Genomic DNA, 26,284 nt, shown 5'->3' on the forward strand with positions numbered 1-26,284 from the left:
CGGCAGAGTTTTGCCGGGTGTACCTCAATAAATCTGTAACCAGAGCCTGCTGTCTCCGATCACCCGAGCCACTTCAGAGGACTCTTTGTACATTGTTAATTTCTACAAAAAAATCAAGGGGAAAGTGGATAAAAATAAAACCTGGCAATAGCTTACAACTGGAACACTGAAAAAGAAAGTGAAGGGTTGATTTTGGCTGCTCAAAAGCAAGTTATTTGAACTAATGCAATCAAGGCCAGAATTGAAAAATCGTCAAATGATTCAAAGTGCAGATTGTGCAAAAAGGCAGAAGAAACAATAGATCATATGCTCAGTTCATGCAAAAAAGATCACACAAACTGATTACAAACAATGACATAACAGTCACCACAATGCTTCACTGGAACATCTGTAAAAATTATCATGTGCCAATAATGAAAAATTGGTGGGAACGTAGAGTTGAAAAAATAGCTGAAATGAATAGGTTAAAACTACTTGGAATTTCCAACATAAGGATTTTGCTCATAACACACCAGATTTAACTGTAGTTGAAAAGAAGGAAGTATGGATAATTGATATGGCAATAGCAGGAAGTAGACAAGAAAATAAAGAATTGTAGAAGATCAGAAAGTATCAAGCCCTGAAAACTGAAATGGAAAGATTATGGCAAAAACCAGCTTGGTAGTCCCAATTATCGGCACACGTGGTGCCATACCAAAAGATCTTGGACAGCACTTAGAAAATCTGTGCATTAATTAAAATTCTATCTGTCAATTACAGAAGACCACAATGCAAAAATCCACACATATACCAACACTGATATATTACAACATTCTAGGTTCTTAGGAAGAACTTGATGCATATGAAAGCCTACACCAGCTAAAGAACTGGCAGCTGTGATTTCACATTTTTGTGTAAATAATAATTTATTAAATTTGTATGCCACCTCACACTCAACAATTCTCACATCAAAGGAGAAAGATAAAAAGATGGCAAGCATGATGAGGCAAAAAGGTCTTACTTTCCCTTGCCAAAAGTCTTTATAGCTCTTCTAAATAGCTTTTTTTTACCAGTTAGGTGTATTTGCTATGAAAATGTATGAAAAACACATATTTAAATAATAAGCAGAGCATCTTCAGACAAGAAGTATGGCCAATATCTGGAACTATATGTTCACTGAAATGGGCATTTCAAAACAAATAAATTGACAGAACAAATGACAGTATTTGATCTTCTATGTATTGCATTAAAGGAATCACTAAGTTGAATGACAAATTGATTCAGTGCTTTGATGCCTCTGTAGAAGTCTTAAGACAGATTTCCACGACAATCTTATAATCCTTTCATGGAGCAAATCTCAATGAGTTCAATAGAATTTACCTCTGAGTAAACACACTCTACTTGCTCTAATGAAAGCTAATGTTAATGTCTCTCTGAATGTGAGGTAAAGTTTTCCCCTGTTCAGTCATGTCTGATTCTAAGGCGCGGTTCTCATCTCCGTTTCTTGACCAAGGTAGCCAGCATTGTCTAAAGACATTTTCTATGGTCATGTGGCCAGCATGGCTATATGTCAGAGGCGCATGAAATGGTGCTACTTTCCTACCAAAGTGGTACCCAATCTACTCACATTTGCATGCTTTCAAATTGCTAGGTGGGCAGGAGCTAGGTGGGGCAGGGACAGGAGCTCACCCCATTGTGTGGTGCTCAGTCTCGAACCTGGGCTGTTAGCTTTCCAGCCAACAAGCTCAACGTCTTTAACCACTGAGCCATCCCTGCTAATAACAGAGAGCAGATGATTCTAGAATCGGGTGACTACATTTATGGGTGTTGCCCATTTTGTTTTGATCTGGACTCTGTTCAATTAGCACAGGAACATCAACTCACCGGTTTTCATTAACCAGGAACATAGAGCTAACGTTTTCCACAAGTGCTTCGCTTATGGGTGAGAGGCAGAATGGAGAAGAGAAGGCATCTGAATCCGAGTCAAACGTGCTATCTTTGCTAACATCATCGGCAGACAACTCCAAAGAGCCTTCATCTTCTCCTGTCTCCAAATGGCTCTCCAGCCCTTCCTCTACGGACTCCTCTAATCGGTTCTGTTCATCCTGAGAACTGATTGTCGATAAAATTCCTGAGTCACTGTGAGCAGGCTGAGCGGAGCTGTGGATGTTGCACGTGGCTGAACAGCTGTGGGACAATTTGTCCCCTTCTTCTGAAGGGGGGCTGACATGAGCCACATCCCTCACCAGCTGTGACAGAGTCAAAATGTCCTCCTCATCCTTTGGGGTCTCAGCTTGCTTCTGCTCAACAGAAGAAGCCTGCATAGGGATGCCAAAACCCTGAGTGTGTCGGTTGCGCTTGCGGGGAGCCTTGCGGACAGGGGAGCTCTCGGGCGTGATGTAACGGAGAGCTTCTTCATCCTGCCTCTGAATACGGGTGTTGGGGACCCAGGCCAGGATAAGTGTGGTTCCAAGCAGCTCATCCTTCTCCATGTACAAGCACAAGTAGCCTGCAAAAGAAGACAGGGACTTAGACTTATAGCCAACCCTCAGCTTTCTGGACTTCCCACGATGTGGAAACACAGCTATTCCTTTAATTTCTAGCAAGTGACTGACCTCTTCTCAATGCTACTTTAACTGGCTCATTCCTCATGATGTGTTTCCTATTATCAAGTGCAACCTAGGTATTTAGGAAGCAAATACCATGCATAAATTCACAACTCCTGTATACATATCCTAGAATTTTTATTGATTTTTTTCCCTTTCTGCTCATTAGCTGCAAGTTAGCCTCGTCTAAAATAAGTGACATGTTTCTTCTGTAAGATGAAAAATCACAGCAGTCTTGTTAAAATGAATGAAAGTAGCTGATATTGTGGTGAATAAGGATGACACTGCATGCTTTCCAAAGCTGTTCTAATGGGTGCAATGGCTGCAATGGAACTGTTTCACCCCATTTCCTAACTGTTTCATTTCTGAAGGCTCCCTCATTTTCATGCTGAGTGCTATTGCTCCACAGATGTTGAGAGTCTTTTCCTTGAAATCCCCTCTACACAGGGTATCTGGGAAATATAAAAGAATTTCTTGCTTCCAATTTTCTTATTAAAATATCCATAATATCTTTCAGTTTTCTTTCTGATAAATACAGGTAGTTTTCGACTTACAACCATTCATTTTGTGACCGTTCAAAGTTACAACAGCCCTGAAAAAAGTGAACTATGATGGTTTTTCACACTTATGACCATTGCAGCATCCCCATGATCATGTCATCAAAATTCAGATGCCTATCAACTAACTCGTATTTATGACGATTGCAGTGTCCTGGGGTCATGTGACCACCTTTTGTGACCATCTGACAAGCAATGTCAATGGGGAAGCCAGATTCACTTAACAACTGTGGCAAGAAAGGTTGTAAAATGGGGCAAAACTCACTTAACAAATGTCTTGCTTAACAACAGAAATTTCAGGCTTAATTGTGGTTATAAATTGAGGATTACTTGTAATATTCTTTTTTGGTATTTTAACAGCCTTGGTGGAGCAGTGGGCTAATGCCTCCTTAAGTAACACCAGCTGCCTGCAATTAGTGCAGGTTCGCATCCCACCAGGCTCAAGGTTGACTCAGCCTTCCATCCTTCCGAGGTAGGTAAAATGAGGACCCAGATAGTTGGGGGCAATTAAGCTGACTTTGTAATAATGCCGCTTGGGTGTGTGTGTGTGTGTGAAAGCCCTAATAAGCAGGCATATACATAGAATGAAGGCTACTGCTAAGTTTGTAAGCCGCCCTGAGTCTTCAGAGAAGGGCGGGATATAAATGGAATTTTAAAAAAAAGAAAGTAAGAATTAAAAAATAAATGTTATTAAGCTGTCATACACGTTAATGTTTTTCTTAAAATCTAATCTATCCCAAAGGTTTAGGCACTTAACCACAGTGACTTCAAAGTGAAATGTGGACTCTGCTGTTAGGATTCAACCTCTGCCCCCTTCATATTTATGTCATCATTTCACTTGCAAGGATACACAAGTCTGTAGTAGGGGTAGGCAACCTTGGCTCTTTTATGACTCGTGGACTTCAATTCCCAGAATTCCTGGGAGTTGAAGTCCACCAGTCATAAAAGAGCCAAGGCTGCCTACCCCTGGTCTATAGAGAGCATAGAGAATGGCCAGTAGAGAGACCTGCTACCAAGGCAACAGCCAGATAAGCAGGGCTTGAGGCCAGGCCAAGGAAATAACCTCAGAAAACAAGCCCCCTCTTTAGTTCACAGAAAGGGAAGGAGGGGGAACACATTCTGATCTGCAAACTTCTGTTATTAGAGCTGTTACAATCCTGACCTATATAATAATTGATTTTTTGGTCTGGTCTTCCTTGATGAGCTGTCAAAGGCAATCTGAATTGCAATGCAAGTTTCATCACTTGCCCACTTTTGTAGCTGCCTATGCCAGAGAAAGCCAAAATGTTGGCTTCTGTTGACGTCCTGTCCTGCAACACTCAGAAACTGATTAATAATAATAATAATAACAACAACAAAAAAGAATGGCCTCTGAACACAAAAAGCAGCCTGCATTTCTCTGAAACTAAGCCAAGTGCTATAAAGGTAATCAAAATCTAAACAAAAGAAACACAGATAGTCCTCAAATTACAATGGCAATTGGGAACAGGATTGCTGCTGCTAAGTAATAGGGTCATAAAATACAACATCATGTGATCGTATCACTTAGCAACAAGAATCCAGGCAATCCAACTTGTCCCAAGATATATGGGTCATTAATCAGGAAATGAGGGTATCCCCAGTCAGGAGCACAGGGCTTCCATGGGAGCAGAGGCTGCCCCAAAGGGAGAGAGACCTTGGGAGGTCTGGCACAGTTCATGGGCATGTTGTGGGCTGATGCAATGCGCCATGAACTCAGGAAAGGTGGGGAAAGAAGGCAAAGGGAGGCCTGGGAAAGAGGGTGTGAGGTACATGCATTTGTGCAAGCGCCGGGAGACTAGGGGAAAAGGCCACAATGTGTATCTGTGCAAGCACAGGGAAGCTGGGGGAAGGGGATGTGGAGTACATGTGTGTGAGAGTAGGGAGGCCAGGGAAAGAGGGTGCAGGGTATGTGCAGGTGTGGAAATGTAGGGTACGGGGGAAAGAGGATGTGGGGTGCATGTGTGTGGATGCAAGGAAGCGGGGAAAGATGGCAGGGATACATGTGGGCGACAGCAGCAAGGCCAGGAAAAGAGGATGTGGGGCGTATATGCACATGCTCAGGGCAACGGGGCTGCGGGAAGACTTATCCAACTGATTTGCAACCTTCTGTGCTGGCTTTTCTATTAATTTTGCTTGTATGAAGCTGGCAGAGAAGGTCATTAATGGTGATCCTGTGACTGCAGGATGCTACAATCGGTCATAGGTGTGAGCTGGCTGCCATGTGTCTGAATTTTGTTCATGTAAGCACAGGAGCATTGAAGTAGACAGAACTTTATTGAGATGGGTGGCTCGTGACCTCTCGTTTAGACTACTGCAACGCTCTGTACACGGGGCTGCCCTTGAGGACCACTCGGAGGCTCCAACTGGTACAGAATGCAGCCGCGAGAGTTGTGTTGGGAGTCTCCCGATACTCCCATGTTACACCTCTGCTCCGTGAGCTGCACTGGCTCCCAGTTGTCTTCCGAGTGAGATTCAAGGTTCTGGTAATGGTTTTCAAGGCCCTACATGGCATGGGTCCGGAGTACCTTAGAGATCACCTGCTGCCAGCATCAACTTCCCTCTGCCCTGTGCGTTCCCACAGAGAGGGCCTCCTCAGGGTGCCACCGGTCAGAGAATGTCATCTGGTGGCCCCCAGGGGGAGGTCCTTCTCTGTGGGCACCCCGGATTTATAGAATCGGTTGCCAGTTGAGCTCCGGATGGCGCCCGACCTTCGCTCCTTCCGAAGCGATCTGAACACGTATTTGTTCGAACAAGCCGGCCTGGCCTGATGGGGGATGGGTTGGGATTTTATTGTTGTTTTAAATATATTTACTTATTGTTTTAGCTTGGGCATTTCGTTTAATTCTTTTTTAACTTTTGAATCTTTGTACTTTTATATGTTTGCCCTGTTCACCGCCCTGAGTCCTTCAGGAGAAGGGCGGTATACAAATAAAATTATTATTATTATTATTATTATTATTATTATTATTATTATTATTATTATTATTATTATTATTATTATAGAAATCAATCAAATATATACTTTGAGGACTGTTCAAAAGTCCTTTCATTTAGTGCCATCATAAATTCCAACCGTCGCTAAGCTCAACTAACTCGTAACTCGAGAACTAATTGTATGTCATATTCAAAAGAATATATGAAAATATACATTTGTTTCAAATTCTACCTAGGTTCTACACAAAACTACACGCAAGTGACTGGGGGACCAATATAAAACACTAACTTACATTTTACTAATACAAGACTTTTGATAAATGAAATTAGACATTATAGTAGAGGCTGCTACTCCTGTAGGCACAGTGTCATTAACAATAGGAATGCAATAGGAATAGTCATCATGCTCTGAATTAATATGCCTGCTATAAACCAGCCACTGACCTGGAAACAAATTGGGTGAATACTAAATGTCATAAATGCACTGAATTAGAATACAAGAGACTGAGTATTCAAGTCCCACCTTAATTTTTTACTTAATTAAAAACATTTAATTATTTTTTTTGTTTTAATTATAAAAATAATGCTTTGTTTTTCTCCCTTTCAGTTTGCATAATATTGCAAAGTAAACAGCAGAATGGATATTATACAGATATAAATTTTATTGTACACCATCCAGAGTCGTCCTGTGAGGGACATGGTGAGTTCATAAATATGATATATAAATGAATAAAAATAAATAAAAATTCATTTGTATTTTTCTGATATTTGCAAAATCACATAATAATGCTTGCTGGCTAAAAATATTCTTTGTGTACAAGCTTCTGACAGCAAAACAAACATTACAAAAATCTAATTTTGGATCTTCTTAATATACTTTAATCTTAAAATGAAGTTCTTGTTTTAGAAGTTCTATTATAGCATATGCCACCTCATACTCAAGCTAGAAAAACACAAAGGGAAGGAAATATTTTACACTGAACTAGGAAAGTCAGACAAGGAATAGCTGAGACACACTATCTTGCTGGCAAGATTAAGCCACTCCCCCTGGATCCATAAACAAAGGAAATACCAGCTGGAGGTATACAGGGCGAGAGATGAAATAGGTAGTAAGGGAAACTTAAGGAAGTAGCTGAAGCTCTCTTCAAGCATTTTAAGTAAGCATGGAGGGGAGGGACGTTACACTTCATTTCGAATGGTCTGCGTTCACAGGGAAAGCAGGTGGGATTCAAATAAGTTTACAACCGGTTCTCTGTGTGTATGCCGCTTCTGGAAGTCCATTCTGGGCCTGGGCAACAAAAAATTAGCTATCGGTTCTACTGAACTAGTGTGAACAGGCTGAATCCCACCACTGGTTGTGACCCTACTGACCTTGGTACAGTACTCCAATCCCCAAGAGAACGGCAAGTGTATTTAGTCTTATACATTAACACCCATCTTGAATGTTGCTGATAACTAAAGGTCAGAGAGGAGCAGGGCAGAACTGAAATGCATGCCCCAGTTCCTTCTACACTTACAAGCATTAGATGCCTGAAGAGGGCTTCAGAGATTCTGCTACAGACATAGTCCTAAAGAAACTTCTTGATGTTTGCTAGCTGTCCTCACCTGGATGATGTTCCACAACACCTTGCAGCATCTCAGGGGGGTGGACACAAACATTGTTCTTGGAATAGATAATCTCTCCATCCAAGATGGAAGACGAACCACCACAGCTGCTGCTGGCATTTAAGGTCAGGAGATCAGATGCTTTGGAAGAGGCACGACGGAGGAGTTTTCCCAGAGACATTGCCAAGGAAATGTTTCCATTCTCTATCAGCTTCAGTCAAGCACCTAATTCAGAGAGTAAGGTCTGCCCAGGGAAAACAAAAAGCAAAACCACACACATACACAAATTAGAACAGATACAATGAATAGGTAACAACAGAACGACACATAGCTCCCCTCTCTTCGTTCAGATGAAGTATTTTGGTTGGGTATTTGGTATCAGAAGCTGCCTGACCTTTATGGTGTCAATCACCCTATTAAAACTTGTTAAAGAAAACTCAACATTAAAATCAAGTCTTCATCACACAACTTCTATTTACAACTTTAGGTGACCTCTTGTACCTGGCAAGTGTTCACCACAGCTTATGCCACGTTGGGCCTTTCCAAATTTGCTTCATGTTTTACTAATTTCCTTCATGATATTAGACCTGCCATTGTTTTGGACAATATTAACACTCATTTTTCTCATTCAAGCACTGGCAAACAAAATACTGCTTCACTTCTAGATGTATGGCTTTGACCTCAGATTTTTAGATTTTTAGATTTTAGATTTTTAGGCAGTGGCTCAGTGGGTTAGGACGCTGAGCTTGTCGATCAAATGTTCGGCAGTTTGGTGGGTCGAATCCCAAGTGCCGCGTAACAGAGTGAGCGCCTGTTACTTGTCCCAGCTTCTGCCAACCTAGCAGTTCGAAAGCACGTAAAAATGCAAGTAGAAAAATAGGGACCACTACGGTGGGAAGGTAACAGCATTCCGTGCGCCTTTGGCGTCTAGTCATGCCAGCCACATGTCCACGGAGACGTCCTCAGACAAGCGCTGGCTCTTCGGCTTTGAAACGGAGATGAGCACCGGCCCCTAGAATTGGAAACAACCTTTACCTTGTTACCCTGACACTAGATTTACTTTGTCTTGCAGTTGAGCTGAGATGCAAAGATGCAAACTAATTTAGGAAATATATAAAATCCTCTCATGTAAAATAATAGATGCTGCAGTAGGGCTGTCTCTGAAACAAATATCCCCAAAGAAGAATTAATTTTAACTCAGAAAGGTGTTGACAGTAGACACATTTGCATCTGTTTTTTATTTGCTTTGGTTCTTTATTGGATGAATACCTTAAGTGGATCAACACAAGGATGCAACCTGGACCCCATTGTCACTGCTGTAGCATAGCAACAAAGCTTCGTGAGCATTGCCTATGAGTCCTGTTGAATATAGGCCTGAAATAGCACATGCCTGCCATCCCCTGCACAATATATGAATTGACACCTGCTCTACTGGAAAAACAAATATAGACACAAGACACAAGAAAAAGACAAACAGAGAAAAATACTGGCTTCAATTTAACCTTACTGTGTGTCTGACTTTTCACAAGAAAGCAGGCTAAAGAGAATGGAGCTATAACTAACAGATACAATGAATATAGTATCTTGCCTGTTATAATTAATAACTACCTATACTGTACTTTGCACAGGGTGCAAGAAGGAGGTTTGTGGGGGCAAAAAAGAGGTATGTAGGTACAAAGAGAGGGGCATTCCCAGCAATATCCTCCTCCTCAAATCAACAGAGCAATAAAGGAGGTGGTCCTTGTTCAATGAAACTTGTTCTGTGCTGAATGAGTGGTAGTTACAAGTGGGTACTCATCTTATTTTCTCATGAGGTCTATACTAGAAAACCCATGCAGTCCTTACTTAAGGATGGTAACTGTCATCACTAAGTGGAGCAGTCACATGTTGTTGTTTTTTACTTATGACAATGTCACTTAACAATGGAGTTTCTGTACCAAATTAGCATCCTTCATCTAGGGCAGGGGTGTCAAACTCAATTTCATTGAGGGCCGCATCAGCATTGCGGTTGCCCTCAGGGGGCCGGGTGGGTGTGGCCTGGGTGGGTGTGGCCTACTGGGTGGGCGTGGCTAGAGTGCGTATGGCCTACTGCAGGGGTCTTCAAACTTGGCCCTTTTATGACTTGCGTACTTCAACTCCCAGAATTCCTCAGCCAGGCACGCTGGCTGAGGAATTCTGGGAGCTGAAGTCCGCAAGTCATAAAAGGGCCAGGTTTGAAGACCCCTGGCCTACTGGGTGGGCATGGCCAGCTCTACATCGTTTGCATCAAGGGTGCCTATGGGGGCCTGGGCAGGAGTGGGACAGATCTGAGGGTCTCTGGCAGGAGGAGGGTCTCTGGGCCAGGGCCAAGGCAGTGGGGGCCGTTCCCTCACTGTTTCCAGGATGGCTTCGCGGGCTGCATGAAACCACTTCGCGGGCCGGATCTGGCCCCCGGGCCTTGTGTCTGACATGTCTGATCTAGGGGGAAGGTGTGCCATGTACAGCAATAAATAAATATCTCCTGCCCATTCTTCTTGCTCCAGGCACTTTCCCTCTTAAACCTTGCCAATCTTATCACCTAGCAGCTAATTTATGCAAAACCAGAGATGAAGCAGTGGGATGTATCTTTTCTTTAGCATCCTTTTCAAGAGGTTGTGTTTGCCAACTTGCTTAACCTGGTTACTGAATTAACCTTTTTTGTTCCAGGTTTATGGATTACAATGAACCATCAGATAAGATGGGTTTGCATAAGGCACCAAGTTGTGAAAGAGCAAACCAAAGTTAAAATGAGCTTAATGTCCAAATGCAGCCATCAGGTCTTTAGTAGACCTGGTTAAATGCCACGGCGGGAATGCAATCTTTCTACCGTATATCATCTGGCACTGTGCTGACCACAGCATCTCAATCATTACTACTAAAATGAAGAAATAAAGCTGCGCAGGTTGGAGTGCAAATTCTTAGATGTATTCCGGTTCTTAAAACTAGGGCATTGTAATAAGCTTTCCAAATTCTCCGTCAAATATATGAGAAGAGAAATTGAATGGAAGCAATGGAACAGTATATCTCAGTGATTCTCAACCTTTTCTTCACCATGGAGCCCCTTTAAATACCTTTTGCAGCCACAGACCATGGCCACGGACACACACACCCAGATTTAACTCAAGACTTAAATCATAACCTTTTTTAAAACCTACGTGGACCCCCTGATGACCTTGTGGGCCCCCTGGGTTCCACAGACCACAGGTTGATGGCCACTGCTCTAGACTCATGGTGAACCATCATTGCAGGTTCTAACCAAGGTTGGACAGCCATTTGTCTGGGATGGTATGAGGAAACCTGCTTTGGGGTTGGACTAGAAGACCTCCAAAGTCCCTTCCAATTCTATGCAATAATTCCTGATGAGCAAAATTTTAGCTGGGATAGTAGCACAAGTATTGAAACAGCATAAGGGGAGGTGTTACCTCCTGCTATATTACATTGGGATTTAATTGATGTGTAATAATCCAGAAGTTCCAGACTCAGCATTGAAAGAAAAGATATTAAAATTCATCCTGTGACCAAAAATAATAATTTTAAAAAAGAGAACAAGTATGATACTCCACTCAGGACAATTAATCTGAAAATCTATTTCCCATTGAAGGAATATTTAGAACTTTCATCAAATAGAATGAGAACAGATTAAAAGAAAAAGAAAAACATGTCATGTTTGAGCCAAGTAAACTTGAATTAAACAAAGCCTTTCTGAAGCATTATCAACAGACCAGGAGAGATTTAAGCAATACAGGTAGTCCTCACTTAACAACCATTTACTTAGTGACCATACAAAGTTACAATGGTGCTGAAAAAAGTGGCTCACTCCTCACACCATCACCGTTACATGATTGTGATCCAAGCACTTGGCAACCAGCTCATACCTATGGCCACTGAAGCATCGTGCAGTCTTGTGATCCCCATTTGTGACCTCCCCAGAGGGCTTCCAAGAAGCATAGGTCAATGGGAAAGCCAGCAGGAGATCGTAAGTCATGGTCATAACCATCATGGAGAAAAAGGTCATAAAATTGGGTGTGGTCACGTGATGCCTCACTTAATAACTGCACTTAATGATGAATATTCCAGTCCCTATTGTGGTTGTAAATCAAGGACTACCTGTACAGTTCTTATCATGGCAGACAATACTGAGATATTCATGCTTCTCAGAAATGCAATGGAAACATTTACTCTGGATGAAAAGAGTAGAAAAATGGGAAGCTTAGACATGAATTCATGTTTCTCAGCTATAAGGTATAAATAGCAGTACTAGGTTTCTCTCTGCTTTCACAAAGCAAGGCAGCAATCACATATCTTTATTTTCCCCATGTATCTTCACTCTGTTCAAACTATCACACCATTGCACTCATTTCTCATGCTAGTAAAGTTATGCTTAAAATTCTACAAGCTAGACTCCAGCAGTATGTGGATCGAGAACTACCAGAAGTACAGGCAGGATTTCGAAGAGGCAGAGGAACTAGAGATCAAATTGCTAACATACGCTGGATCATGGAGAAAGCTAGAGAGTTCCAGAAAAACATCTACTTCTGCTTCATTGACTATGCTAAAGCCTTTGATTGTGTGGATCATAACAAACTGTGGCAAGTCCTTAAAGAGATGGGCATACCAGACCATCTTATTTGTCTCTTGAGAAACCTATATGCGGGCCAAGAAGCAACAGTGAGAACTGGACACGGAACCACTGATTGGTTCAAAATTGGGAAAGGAGTCCGGCAAGGCTGTATACTGTCGCCTTGCCTATTTAACTTATATGCAGAGCACATCATGAGAAAGGCAGGGCTAGATGAATCAAAAGTTGGAATTATGATTGCCGGAAGAATCATCAACAACCTAAGATATGCAGATGATACCACTCTAATGGCAGAAAGTGAAGAGGAACTAAAGAGCCTCTTGTTGCGAGTGAAGAAGGAGAGTGCAAAACTTGGGTTGAAACTAAACATTAAGAAAACCAAGATCATGGCATCCGGCCCTGGCAAATAGATGGGGAAGAAATGGAGGTAGTGACAGATTTTATTTTCCTGGGCTCCAAGATCACTGCAGATGGGGACTGTAGCCAAGAAATTAAAAGACGCTTGCTCCTGGGGAGGAAAGCCATGGCAAATCTAGACAGCACACTAAAAAGCAGAGACATCACCCTGTCAACAAAAGTGCGTATAGTCAAGGCTATGGTCTTCCCAGTTGCAATGTATGGCAGTGAAAGCTGGACCATAAGAAAGGCTGAGCGCCAAAGAATTGAAGCCTTTGAACTATGGTGCTGGAGAAGACTCCTGCGAGTTCCTTGGACTGCAAGGCGATCAAACCGGTCAGTCCTAGAGGAGATCAACCCTGACTGCTCTTTAGAAGGCCAGATCCTAAAGCTAAAACTCAAATACTTTGGCCACCTAATGAGAAGGAAGGACTCACTGGAGAAGAGCCTAATGCTGGGAAAGGTTGAAGGCAATAGAAGAAGGGGACGACAGAGAATGAGGTGGCTGGATGGAGTGACTGAAGCAGTAGGCATGAGCTTAAATGGACTCCAGAAAATGGTAGAGGACAGGAAGGCCTGGAGGAACGTTGTCCATAGGGTCGCGATGGGTCAGACACGACTTCGCAACTAACAACAACAAATCTTAACTCTTATTGGTTTCAGAAATAAATTACTCTCTTTTTTCCAGGACATTTAAGAAAATAACATGCCATTCACTTAAATAGAAAACCAGTTCCATTGATACTCAAACTCATTTCAACAGGGAACTATTAATGAAAATATGCAATTAGTCCTTAGATTTAGCGGTTATGAGGATTAGAACTATCCAATGTAATTCTTCTTTTTTGAAAGAACAAGATATTGTAGGCTAGTTGACGTAAAGACCACTACAGGTACATTCTGGAAAATATAATGAAATAAAGAAGTAATATATAGAAAGATTGGGCCTTCCTAGAAGTAACCCAGTACGATTTCTAGATACTTTTTTGGTTTTTTTAACAGGTCAACCAGCATGTAAATTCAAACGTTCAAAAAAAAGACCTCATCAAAGGTACCTGTACAAGCTTCACAAATAATGAGATATGATGGGTTATTTTCCTCACTAACAACTAACTATGCATTGCACAAATTTGCCCTGTCTTGTTTCTGTTGATTTCATGAACACCACAGCACACCGAAAGCAGGTTTAAGTTACTCATAGCTGCTCCTAAAGTACTCCTTCCCTCTTATCACAAGGAGCATCCAAAAGTACAGGGAGTTCTTACAATCACAAGTAAGCCCAACATTTCCATTGCTAAGCCAGGCAATTGTTAAGAAAGTTGCACCTCATTTTATGACCGTTTTTGCCAGTTGTTAAGCAAATCACTGCAGTTGTGAATTGTGTGTTTGTTTAGTGACTCTGGCTTCTCCCACTGACTTTGCTTATCAAAAGCCGGTTGGGAAGGTTACAAATGATGATCATATGATCTGGGAGGCTGCAACCGCTTTGGTAAATACATGCCATGCTGGTTGCAAAGTGCCCAAATTTTGATCACATGGTGATATGATTGCTGCAAGAGTTTTAAGTGTGGAAGCCAGTGATAAGTCACTTTTTTAGTGCTGTTGTAACTTCGAACAGTCACTAAACAACTGTTTGTAAGTCGAGGACTGCCCATAGTCTCAAAATGTGTAAAATCTGTGATGTTTTGCCATGTTATACCAGAGGGACGCAGTGGCTCAGTGGGTTAGGACACTGAGCTTGTCAATCAGAAGGTCGGCAGTTTGACGGGTCGAATCCCGAGTGCCGCGTAACAGAGTGAGCGCCTGTTACTCGTCCCAGCTTCTGCCAACCTAGCAGTTCGAAAGCACATAAAAATGCAAGTAGAAAAATAGGGACCACTACAGTGGGAAGGTAACAGCGTTCCGTGCGCCTTTGGCATCTAGTCATGCCGGCCACATGACCATGGAGATGTCCTCAGACAAGCGCTGGCTCTTCGGCTTTGAAACGGAGATGAGCACCGGCCCCTAGAGTTGGAAACGACTAGCACGCATGTGCGGGGGAACCTTTACCTTTACCTTTACCAGAGGCAAGGTCAGATGACCATGAACAGAAACAACAGAGGCAGAATATGGATCAAGTTACCATAATGTTCAAATTAATACAATTTGTCTGCCAGCTCAAGGACAGTGACTTTGTACCCTAGCAGCTTAATAGTGGAGAAAACAACCCTGTCCCCAAGGCTCAACAGAACGACCAAGGCTTTACAGACTGTCTGAAAGTCTTTTCAAAGTAATAAAAGCAAAAAAAAAATCCTCTCCAGACGGATAAACGAACCTTAAAATGGCAAAAAGAAACTGGAGAGTATCAACAAACTCAGGTTTCTCATATAGATTTAAATAAATGGCATCTGGGCAGGCTCTGAGCAATCAGGAAAGGATATTGGATAATTGGAGGTTAAATGTTCCTCTAGTGTAGTGTTTCTCAATCTTGACAAATTTAAGATCTATGAACTTCAACTCTCAAAACTGTGGGAGTTGAAGTTCCCAGATGTTAAAGTTGTTAGGGTTGAGAAACACTGTTTTGGTGCATGATTCTTGTAAGGCAAATGCTACAAATTATTAGGAATAGAATAAAAGCAAAAGAACTTGCAATACAATATAAATCCATGATATGACCACACCTGGAGTACTGCTGCTCACAGCAGTACCTACAAGAGATATTGCTCAATGGGTCTCTTACAACAAAGGACTTAACTGTAGTTGGGTGTTTTACACTAGAACAAAGGAAAGTATGGAGAGCTATTACAATTTAAGTTGGATGCAAATAAAAAGCGTTTGCTTTATACTGTACAGGTCAAAGTATAGCCAAAAAAGTGTTTCTGAGGGGAAAAAACACCTTATCAAGCCAGCTTGGCAGAAAGCAGCCTACATTCCTCACATATTTTTGTCTGAAATCTTGATCAGTAAAAACAGGAAAGGCTAATAAAATATAGGATGTTAAACCTCTACGTACTTTATGCATTCTTGAGCTATTCTGACCTTGAAGGAAAATGATAGTCCCTTCTTAAAAGGCAATGGACAGATATTCCAGCAGAGGGTTCGTGTTATCTGTATAACTCAGGGGTAGGCAACCTTGGCTCTTTTATGACTCGTGGACTTCAACTCCCAGAATTCCTGAGCCAGCTTGGAGTCCACGAATCATAAAAGAGCCAAGGTTGCCTACCCCTGGTATAGCTGATCTCAGAATGGATAAAGATGCTTAACATAAAAATATTATATACTGTAGATGCAAAAATGGCATTATCTTAATCTGTTTTTTGATTTTGGTCAAACATGAGACAGGAATGAGCAAGTAAACAAATTGTTTTTCAAAAATAGTTTAAAGGTAGAAGAGAGGATCATGTCATTTGCAGTTCTTCAAATGAAAAGAAAGTTCTGTTTTCCTCTTCACCAATCCCTGCTGGCACAGTGGTTAGAGTGCAGTATTGCAAGTGTGACCGTTTTTCACTAGTACAACTGTTGTAGCATCCCATCATCATGTGATCAAAGTTCAAATGCTTGGCAACTGGCTCGTATTTATGATGACTGAAGTGTCTTGGGGTCATGTGATCACTTTTTGCAAGCTTTTGACCAGCAAAGTCAATGGGGAAGTTATATTCACTTACGGTAACAACTATGTTACTAACAACTGCAATGAGTCACTTAACAACTGTGGCAAGCAAAGTCATAAAACAGGGCAAAATTCACTTAAACGTCTGGCTTAGCAACAGAAACTTTGGGCTTAATTGTGCTCATAAATCAAGGGCTACCTGTACATACAATAAATTTTATGGATGATTATCTACTACAACATACAATATGTTTTAGCTTGATTAAAAGCAAATAAAAAAATACTTATTGCCTAAGACAATAAAATATTGATTTGACTGTATCATAACCGTAGAAGACTGGCTATATTTGTCTCCAAGTCTCTGATTTCTGATATCTGGAGTCTGGAAGGTTCCTTCAATATAGAGTAGAGAAGCAATACCTGACTCCTGATTCAGCAGTCTCTTCAACATATTTACATGGCACATTTCTTCTTATGGCTCCTGGAAAGCTCATACAATAATGTGTGAACCTTCAAGCCACAAGGCTCAGATGTGTTGCTTATTTACAAAGCAGGGCAGCAGTATTCCTATATTTGGGGTGGGGGGCATATAACTCCACAGCAATGATATATTCTGTGCCTGAATCTCATAGAAGAACACCTTACTTGAGGCATGAGTAAAGCAGTCCCAATATTATGGAGTCTGGACAATAAGTGCGATTGTGTGCACCCTTATCAGAATCCACGGGGATTACTTAAGTAAACATGGTTATAAGGTAGACAAAATTTAAGGGACACTGAGGAAAACCAACTTCAAGTTTATAATCTAAGTTACCTACTTCTCTCAATCTGGATTTGGAATTCAGACCTTCCAAAATAGAAGCAGCTCATTCTGAACATTAATTCGCGTGGCACAAACTTCTCCCTTCCACACTCCTTCCATATATAAGGAGAGCTGATTCAAAACATTCCAGCTGCTATTTTAACAAATATTATGCAGCCTTTAGTCAGACTTTTTTTGCATAACTCTTGTCACCGAACAGCTCAACGCTGTGGGATTTTTAATCCAGCCATTAGCTGTTTCATGGACCAAGCCCAAGACTGCTCAGCACGCAGCCCAAGATAAGTTAAGTCACCAGCTGATTTGATCACATTTCATTAAGCATTCAGTCAGCACAATCACTCCCCCCCCCCACTCAACCCAACCCCTTTCCTCTAGAACAAAAGGCCACAGGGCAACATCCCATTGGCAGGTTTTCTGCCACAATCTTCACTTGCTCCAATAGTGCCGTTTCTCCTTATCAGTGGGAACAATGGAGGGGTGTCTTTTGATAATGGCATGGCTGAAAGCATGATTTCTGACTGACAGCTTGGCACTGCTGCAAGGACTCAGCCTGGGCAGGCAGAAACTAGTTCTTTACAGAAAAACACTGAAGATTTGCATAATTTGGTGAAAGGCATAAAAGATGCAGAGTTGGAGAAGTGGAAAAATTATACATATTCCTGAGGAAATACGCAAAACTCTTTTCCTAGAACCATAATCTCAAATAAAGAAACAGCGGGAATAAAAAAATAGGATGGCAGAAGTGTAAAAGGGATAAAACATTAGACAGCGACTCTTACCAAATTGAACAACTCTGTTTTTTAGATGTAGAGGCCACCTTATCCCCAGGAAAGAGAACGCAACACTTCTCCATTTTTCTTCACAGGTTTGTGAGTTAAACTGGGCTGAGAGACAAATCAGAGGTTTAGGTATATCATTAGAGTTTTCAACAGGAACTGCCATGGTAAGTTAGAGGTCTTAGGAACATATTCCAAGGAAGGAAGCCATGACTGAGTTTAACTATCCAAGAACTGTAATAATGCTCAGCAATAAACATCCATCAAGCAGCAAATCCCTAGCAAGTATGTGAGATTTTTGAGTTCCACGTTCACTTTATAATGGGATTTGTTTAGTTTAAGCTCCACAAGCTTAAACTAAACAAATTTGATGAACTTAGGTCAATGGGCTTTATTAAGAAACTGTTCAAATTGCAACAATCTAAACACCAACCACTAGCATTTTAGCACTTCCATACTAAAACAACAAAAGCCTTAAACAGGACTAATATCTGCAATCTTTATTTAAAATGTACCTTTTCAAAAAGGGACCTTAAGGCAGGGGTGTCAAACTGCCGGCCCATGGGCTGGACATATCATGGGGAAGCTGTGCCCACCCCATTGCCAGCAATGGCAAATCAGTCCTGATACGTCGCGCAACGTCACATGATGTCACGAGTTTGACATGTCTGCCTTAAGGGCTTCTTGCAGAGGTCCCCAACCTTTTGGGTACCAGGGACCAGTTCCGTGGAAAGAGGTTTTTCCACAGACCAGAAGGTACATGGTTTTGTCTGCTGCCTGCATCTCATGGATGGGGCTTTGCTTGTTTGTGCGTACTGGTTGCTGACATGCCGTGGCCCGGTACTGGTCTATGGACCGGGGGTTGGGGACCCCTTATTTAAGCCATAAAATCCATATATAGGTAGTCCTCAACTTACAACAGTTCATTCAGGGACCATTCAAAATTACAACGGCACTGAAAAAAGGAGTTATGACCATTTTTCACACTTATGACTGTTGCAGCATCCCCAGGGTCACATGATCAAAATTCAGATGCTTGGCATCGGACTCATATTTATGACAGTCACAGGGACCAAGGATCATGTGATCATCTTTTGCAACCTTCTGACAAGCAAAGTTAGTGAGGAAGGCAGATCCACTTAACAACTGTGTTACTAACTTAACAGCTGCAGTGATTCACTGCAGTGGCAAAAAAGGTCATAAATTGGGGCAAAACTCATTTAACATGTTTTGCTTAGCAACATAGATTTTGGCCTCAGTGTGGTCGTAAGTTGAGGACTACCTGTAATATAAAACAGCAATTATAAAAACAAAGATTCTCTTCAAGTGGACATATAGAAGTCAATGTAATTTTTTTTACAAAGGCTATGGAGAATGAGCCACAACGACTAAAATTATAGAAAGAAAATCAAATTACACCTGCCACATTTCTAACCAAAAAAAAATGAGCATGTCCTCTATAGAGATTTTTATTGTAGCAGATATCCATGGGAGCTAGATAGGTCACTGAGCTTTTTCCAAAGCCAAATAACAACACTCCAGATTTAGCAGGTGTTATGTGACAAATACATCATAACTTTAAAAGTACTTTCATAAAAGGATTCTGGAAAGAGACCTGCATAAGATGAATATATTATCAACCATGTATATATAATGAATGAGGATTATTCTGAAAAAGCCTGAGCATTTCATAACTGAGAATATTATACAGGTAATCCTCGACTTACAAGCATTCATTCAGTCACCATTTGAAGTCATAACGGCACAGAAAAAAAGTGACTTATGACCATTTTTCACACTTACGACTGCTGTAGCATCCCCATGGTTACGTGATCAAAATTCAAACATTTGGCAATTGGTATATATTTATTGTATGTAAAACTATCTTTACTCCAACTAACATAGTAATAATGAAACCTTCAAGGAAGAAACTAATTTCTTCAGAACTGTACAACTCTACTTCAGAAGAGGATTTATCAATATTTGTTCTACAAAACAAACTTCCTGCTATGGGCAGTTTCGTCTTATACAGATATTGCATTTCTCTGTAACTTAGCTATTGTGATTTGACCCAGATCACAATGTTTGCACTTCTTGAGAAACCTACTGCATTCCTTAACACAGTACTTTTCAAATTGTGTCAGGAGAAGATGAGAAACCAGCCCCATTATGTGCAATTGTAAAGGTTTGGGGGTATATTCTGAAGCACCTATTTTAGAGGAGGGGAAGAGCATAACCCAAACATCTGGCACTCAGTTACTATCACAGACTACAAAGCGTGCCCTACTGCAGGGATCCCCAACCCCTGGGCCGTGGCCCGTTCTGAACTGGGCCATGCAAGTGCAAACACGTAAACCTCTATTTATGTGAGTGGCAGGTGCACAAGCTTGCTACTGACACAAGTAGAGCTACACACCTGCCACTTGTGTAGCCCAGCAACATCCTCACTGTCCCCCCCCCCACACGCACTGCCACCAGCCCACAAAGCCGGAAAGGTTGGAGCTACCCTACTGGACACATTATCTACTAATACACAGGACTCTCTTGGAGGTTTTCCAACTGACAGAATAGTCTGATTCACACTGTAAACCATCTTATGGTTCACTTTAACCAAGTGAAAATCAGGAAGAGTATGGTAGGGCCTTTTCAAACTAATACATTAGAACAGGTGTGCAGATGCTGGTTGTGTGTGAGACAGATCACAAATAACTTATCAATTAAGGTAAAGGTAAAGGTTCCCCCGCACATGCGTGCTAGTCGTTTCCGATTCTAGGGCCAGTGCTCATCTCCGTTTCAAAGCCGAAGAGCCAGCGCTTGCCCGAGGACGTCTCCGTGGTCATTTGGCCGGCATGACTAGACATCAAAGGCACACGGAGCGCTGTGTGGGTTTGGATGGGGAAAAACTATGTCTAAGTCAATCCTATCAAAACCAAGTGGTTGTCTGACCTGACCGTCTTTCTCCTTGGATAGGGTTGCACTTCCCCTTCAAGTGGGACTTCCTGGACTTGCATCTGCTACTCAAAGAGCAGGTGTGGCTATGACAACCTTTGCACAAACTCCATCTACTGTGTCTGTTATAGCATTTCCTAGATTACAGAGCCTTCAAGCAATCACTCATGCCTAGTCATCTTGAAGCTTGACTACTGCAATGCTTTCTAAATATGCTTCCTTTGAAGATTACCCAAATCTTCAACTAATCCAGAACACAACAGCAATAGCAGTGGCACACCTCACAAGCTATGTGGTTGCCATTTTGTTTCTGGATATGACTCAAGATGCTGGTTGTTACCTGTAAAGCTCTAAATGGCATGAGGCCTTGTTATATGAGGGACCACCAATCTCCCATAACATCAGCCTGGCTAATTTAATCCTATAGGGTTGGTGCACTCCCAAGTTCCTTCAGTTAAACAATGTCATCTATCAGGATTCTGGAAGCATTTTCTGTACTCTGGAAATAGTGGAGAAAAGAGCAACAAAGATAATTAGGGGCCTGGAAACTAAAACATATGAGAAGTAGTTGCAAGAATTGGGTATGGCTAGTCTAGTAAAAAGGACTAGGGATGTCATGATAGTGTTCCAGTATTTGAGGGGCTGCTACAAAGAAGAGGGGGGTCAACCTATTTTCCAAAGTACCAGAAGACAAGAAACAATGGATGGAAACTAATCAAGGAGAGAAGAAATCTAGAACTAAGCAAAAATTTCCTAACTGTGAGAACAATTAACCAGTGGAACAGCTTGCCTTCGGAAGTTCTGGGTGCTCAATCACTAGAGACTTTTAAGAAGAGACCCGACAGCCACTTGTCTGGAATGGTATACGGTTTCCTGCTTGAGCAGTTGGACTAAAAGACCTCCGGGGTCCTTCCAACTCCATTATTATTTTTTCTGTAGCAATCTTTCTTGTAAGCCAATTTTGTCTCTCCAGTGTTCAATAAGCCTTCATGGCTTTAGCACATCTTCTTCATGGTCCTTCAGATATTCTTCCAATGCCTTTTTGTTTCCTTCAGTTGGCTGGTGCACTTGCAACATTCCACTTCCACTTATTTTCCTTGATAAATTAGAATCTGTCAACACCTCTGCCTGGAAGGCCATAATTTGTTGTCATTATTTTTCTGATCTTCCTGTTCAAGACTTTTAGTTCTGCTAGAGTCCAGTTCACTATTTTAGCTGTGTATCTAATGACTGGAATTTCCCAGGTATTAATTGCCTTGGTAGCATTTCCTCCATTGAGTTGGGACTTTTAAGAGCTTCTTCACTCTCATGATGTATTATCTTCTAACCTTCTTGACTTCAGTGTGCTTGATATTGCCAGCTTGAAGGATGGCCAGGTATTTGTAGTAACCGTCTTCATCCAGACTCTTCAAGTTATTTTCAAAGGCCATCTTGATTTTTTTCACTTTTCACTACTGTATTTTTCCTCTACTGATGGCAAGGTTGGCACATTTATCCAGTCCAAACACCATTGCAGTGAATCGTCTGTATATATGGACAAAATTGAGCAGCAGTTCTAATTCAGATGGTGTTTTTCCAGGCAACTTTGTCCGTGTTATTATCCCCTACCCATTAAGGCAGTATCTCTGGCTGGGTGCAAACTGACACAGGCTGTTTTAATCTGGAGCTCATGCAATAATCAGCACTACACCCTTAACCGACTCTCAGTTCCTGTAAGTGTTATCCTGAAGCCAAGTTTCAAGAGAGGCATATTGTCCCATGCGCTCCAAACTTGCTTTTTCTGCAAATGACCTCATCAACATGCAGCCACAATTTGCCTGATTTTGCACATTTCCTTACTGGAAGGCATTTTTTTTTAAAATTATTGCCTAAACCAAAACTATGCTGCAGTTTGCCTTTTCTTGATACACAAACCACAATGATTTGATCCAGCAATTTCAAACATTCCCTTCAAGACTAACTTGTCACACTTGTTTTAAAAATCTTTCGGTTCCAGGCCTTCCTTCTTTTTCTGTAACTTTAGAGAGAATACCACCTATTGTCTCAAAGCACTTGGTTAACAACTTTATTTCCTGATCTGTCAGTACTGCACAGGAATCTGGAGAGGGGGGAGAGTGATGTTATTATGCAAATGACACAACTGATGTAATTTGCACCACACACATCAAATGACTGACACAAATTACACCATTTGTGTCATTTGTGCTATGACATCAAGGTGCATGTTAGCTCATTATGGCTTCATGGCATACCAATTTGTTCACATAAGGCACTAACCCACAACACCACTTCCCTAGTTTGTGCCATATGTAAATTCAGTGTATTAAATTGCATTATATTATAGGTTTTCATTAAAACTCACCAAATGTTAAAATAAGTAAAGCCTCTACTCTGGAATTCCATGGTGGTCACCATCTAACTATAGGTAGGCCTCGATGTACAATAGTTCATTTAGTGATCATTCAAAGTTACAAAGACACTGAAAAAGTGACTTATAACTGTTTTTCACACATGACTGTTGCAACATTCCCATGATCAAAGTTCGGATGCTTGGCAACCATATTTATGACTGCAGTGTGCCTGGTTCATGTGATCACCTTTTGCAGCCTTTTGATAAGCAAAGTCAATGGGGAAGCCAGATTCACTCAACAACCATATTACTAATTTAACAACTACATTAATTCACTTAACAACTGTAGCAAGAGAGGTTGTAAAATAGGGCAAAACTCACTTAACAAATGTCTCACTTAGCAACATACATTTTGGCCTCAATTGTGATCATAAGTTGAAGACCGGATAGGTTCCAGACGGCGCTTGGATTGATTCCTGCCTCCCTTTCCCACAGCCCGGTCGAGACCTTAGTTGCCGCCTGGCAACGGGCTGCCTCGGAGGCTCTCGACCGCGTTGTGCCTTTGCGGCCTCTGATCCCGGTTGGCCCCTTGGTTTTCCATGGACCTGCGGGAGATGAAGCGCCGGAGGAGGGGCCTAGAGAGCATTTGGAGGTCCAGTCGGTCCGAGTCGGACCGAACACAGTTAAGATCCTTTTCTAGATCTTACCTTGTGGCAATGGAGGTGGCGAAGCGTGCTCACTTCGCCACCCTCATTGCGTCCGCAGATAACCGCCCGGCCGCCCTGTTTAGGGTGACCCGTTCCCTTTTAAATCAGGGGACGGGGGAGGACCCCTTGCAGGGACGGGCCGAGGAGTTTAGTCAGTATCTGGTGGATAAGATCGCTCAGATTTGGGCTGGTCTGGACTCCGACTGGGCAGTATCTGACGAGGGGGAAGCGATGGGTTTGGCTGATAACGTTTGGGAGGAGTTTGATCCTGTGACTCCAGATGAAGTGGACAGGATCATGGGGAGATTAAGTGCCGCCATGTGTTTATTGGACCCGTGTCCCTCCTGGCTGGTTTATGCGGCTCGGGAGGTTACACGAGGCTGGCTCCTGGCAGTTATTAATGCTTCCTTGAGTGAGGGGTGCTTCCTTGCTGCCTTAAAGGAGGCGGTGGTGAGGGCCCTCCTCAAGAAACCTGCCCTGGATCCAGCTATTTTAAATAACTTTCGTCCTGTCTCCAACCTTCGCTTCCTTGCGAAGGTTGTTGAGAGCGTGGTGGCACGGCAGCCCGGGTACAGCACGGAGACGGCATTGGTCACGCAGGTGGATGATCTCTGGCGAGCCGAAGATAGGGGGTTATTCTTCTGTCCTGGTCCTATTAGATCTCTCAGCGGCTTTTGATACCATCGACCATGGTATCTTGCTGCGACGTCTTGAGGGGTTGGGAGTGGGAGGCACCATTTTACGGTGGTTCTCCTCCTACCTCTCAGGCCGTTCGCAGACGGTGTTGGCAGGAGGGTAGAGGTCAACCCTGAGACCCCTTAGTTGTGGGGTGCCTCAGGGGTCGGTCCTCTCACCCCTCCTGTTCAACATCTATATGAAGCCACTGGGTGAGATCATCCATGGTTTCGGGGTGAGGTATCATCAATATGCTGATGATACCCAGCTTTTCATCTCCACCCCGAACCAACCCAGCGATGCCCTCGACGTGATGTCCCGTTGCCTGGAAGTGGTACGGATCTGGATGGGGAAGAACAGGGTCCAGCTCAACCCAGCGAAGACTGAGTGGCTTTATGTACCGGCATCTTGTTTAGTCCAAGAGGTTCCACCTTTGGTTATGGGAAGAGAGGTGTTACCTACCGTTGATAGGGCACGCAACTTAGGCGTCCTCCTGGATACACGACTCAGTTTTGAAGATCATATAGGAGTCGTGGCCAGGGGGGCATTTGCCCAGGTTCGCCTGGTGCACCAGTTGACCGAGATGCCCTACGTACGGTCACTCACGCACTCGTTACCTCCCGTATAGATTACTGCAATGCTCTCTACATGGGGCTGCCCTTGAAGACCACCCGGAGGCTCCAGCTGGTGCAGAATGCGGCCGTGCAAGTAGTGATGGGAGCATCCCGATACTCCCATATTACACCCCTCCTGCGTGAGCTGCATTGGTTACCAGTTGCCCTCTGGGTGAGATTTAAGGTGCTGGTACTTACCTTTAAAGCCTTACATGGCCTAGGCCCAGGATATTTGCAGGACCGTCTGCTGCCGGGAACAACTTCCCATCGCCCAGTGCGTTCACACAGGGAGGGCCTCCTCAGGGTGCCGTCGGCTAAACAATGTCGGCTGGCGACCCTCAGGGGGAGGGCCTTCTCTGTGGGAGCGCCAGCCCTGTGGAACCAACTTCCCCTTGAGCTCCGGATGGCCCCGGATCTCCGGTCTTTTCACTGTGGCCTTAAAACATTCCTTTTCCATCAGGCTGACCTGGACTGACAACAGAGATTTTTAAAATGTTTTTAATTTTATTTTGGGGCTGCTAGCTTAATCCTTTTTTAACTTTTGTATTATTGTATTTTTTATTGTTGTTAGCCGCCCTGAGTCCTTTGGGAGATAGGGCGGCATATAAGTCCCAAAAATAAATAAATAAATAAAGACCACCTGTAATAGCTCCAGCCCTGATCTGCTGAAGATTGGCCAGATACTGCTGAGACATTGTTAAAATAGTAAAAATACTGCCCCATATAGAACCTAGTCAATTTGTTCTCCTCTAGTCCCACCACTGAAAGTCTCTCTGACCCGCTACATTAATATGCTTTGCATGCAATTTGCTAAAGTAATAGCTTCTTCAAGAGCTATTATTTTATGCAGACAGACTGATTCCAAGTGCCATGTTCATCCTGATATGTACTAAATCTATTCCCTTGGGAGATTCCTTTTTCTAAAGGAATTGCCTTTGAAGAGAAAATCCACATGGTGAAAATACCATTTTTCCCCATCAGACACACATCACTGGAACGAGAAGAAAGCAATCTGAAACAATGCAATGAAATGCTTCGGTTATTTTTCCATCCGAACAGAATAGTTTAGGGGCATGAAGAAACTATGTGGAATAATTGAAAGGAAA

At 42.5% G+C, this 26,284-nt stretch overlaps 1 protein-coding gene across 6 annotated transcripts in view; it reads right to left on the bottom strand.

Annotated features, from left to right (window-relative positions):
- TBC1D16 (TBC1 domain family member 16) overlaps positions 1-26,284 on the bottom strand; it is an 82,963-nt gene that overhangs the window by 55,152 nt on the left and 1,527 nt on the right. For 3 of the 6 annotated variants that reach the window (XR_014491175.1, XM_083352407.1, XM_083352405.1), the window contains exons 2-4: positions 25,377-25,649; positions 7,703-7,946; positions 1,864-2,488 (exon numbers count right to left, since the gene is read on the bottom strand). Coding sequence is in view for 3 of the 6 variants with exons in the window: in XM_083352407.1 (XP_083208533.1) it covers positions 1,864-2,488; positions 7,703-7,883 (806 nt within the window). In the remaining 3 variants the exon portion in view is untranslated. Of the gene's footprint in view, positions 1-1,863; positions 2,489-7,702; positions 7,947-25,376; positions 25,650-26,284 lie in introns of those variants that run through there. The other 3 variants (XM_083352406.1, XM_083352408.1, XM_083352409.1) reach the window with 3 other exon arrangements.

This window comes from Vipera ursinii, assembly GCF_947247035.1.
Source record: "Vipera ursinii genome assembly, chromosome: 2".
Classification (NCBI taxonomy): Eukaryota; Metazoa; Chordata; class Lepidosauria; order Squamata; family Viperidae; genus Vipera; species Vipera ursinii.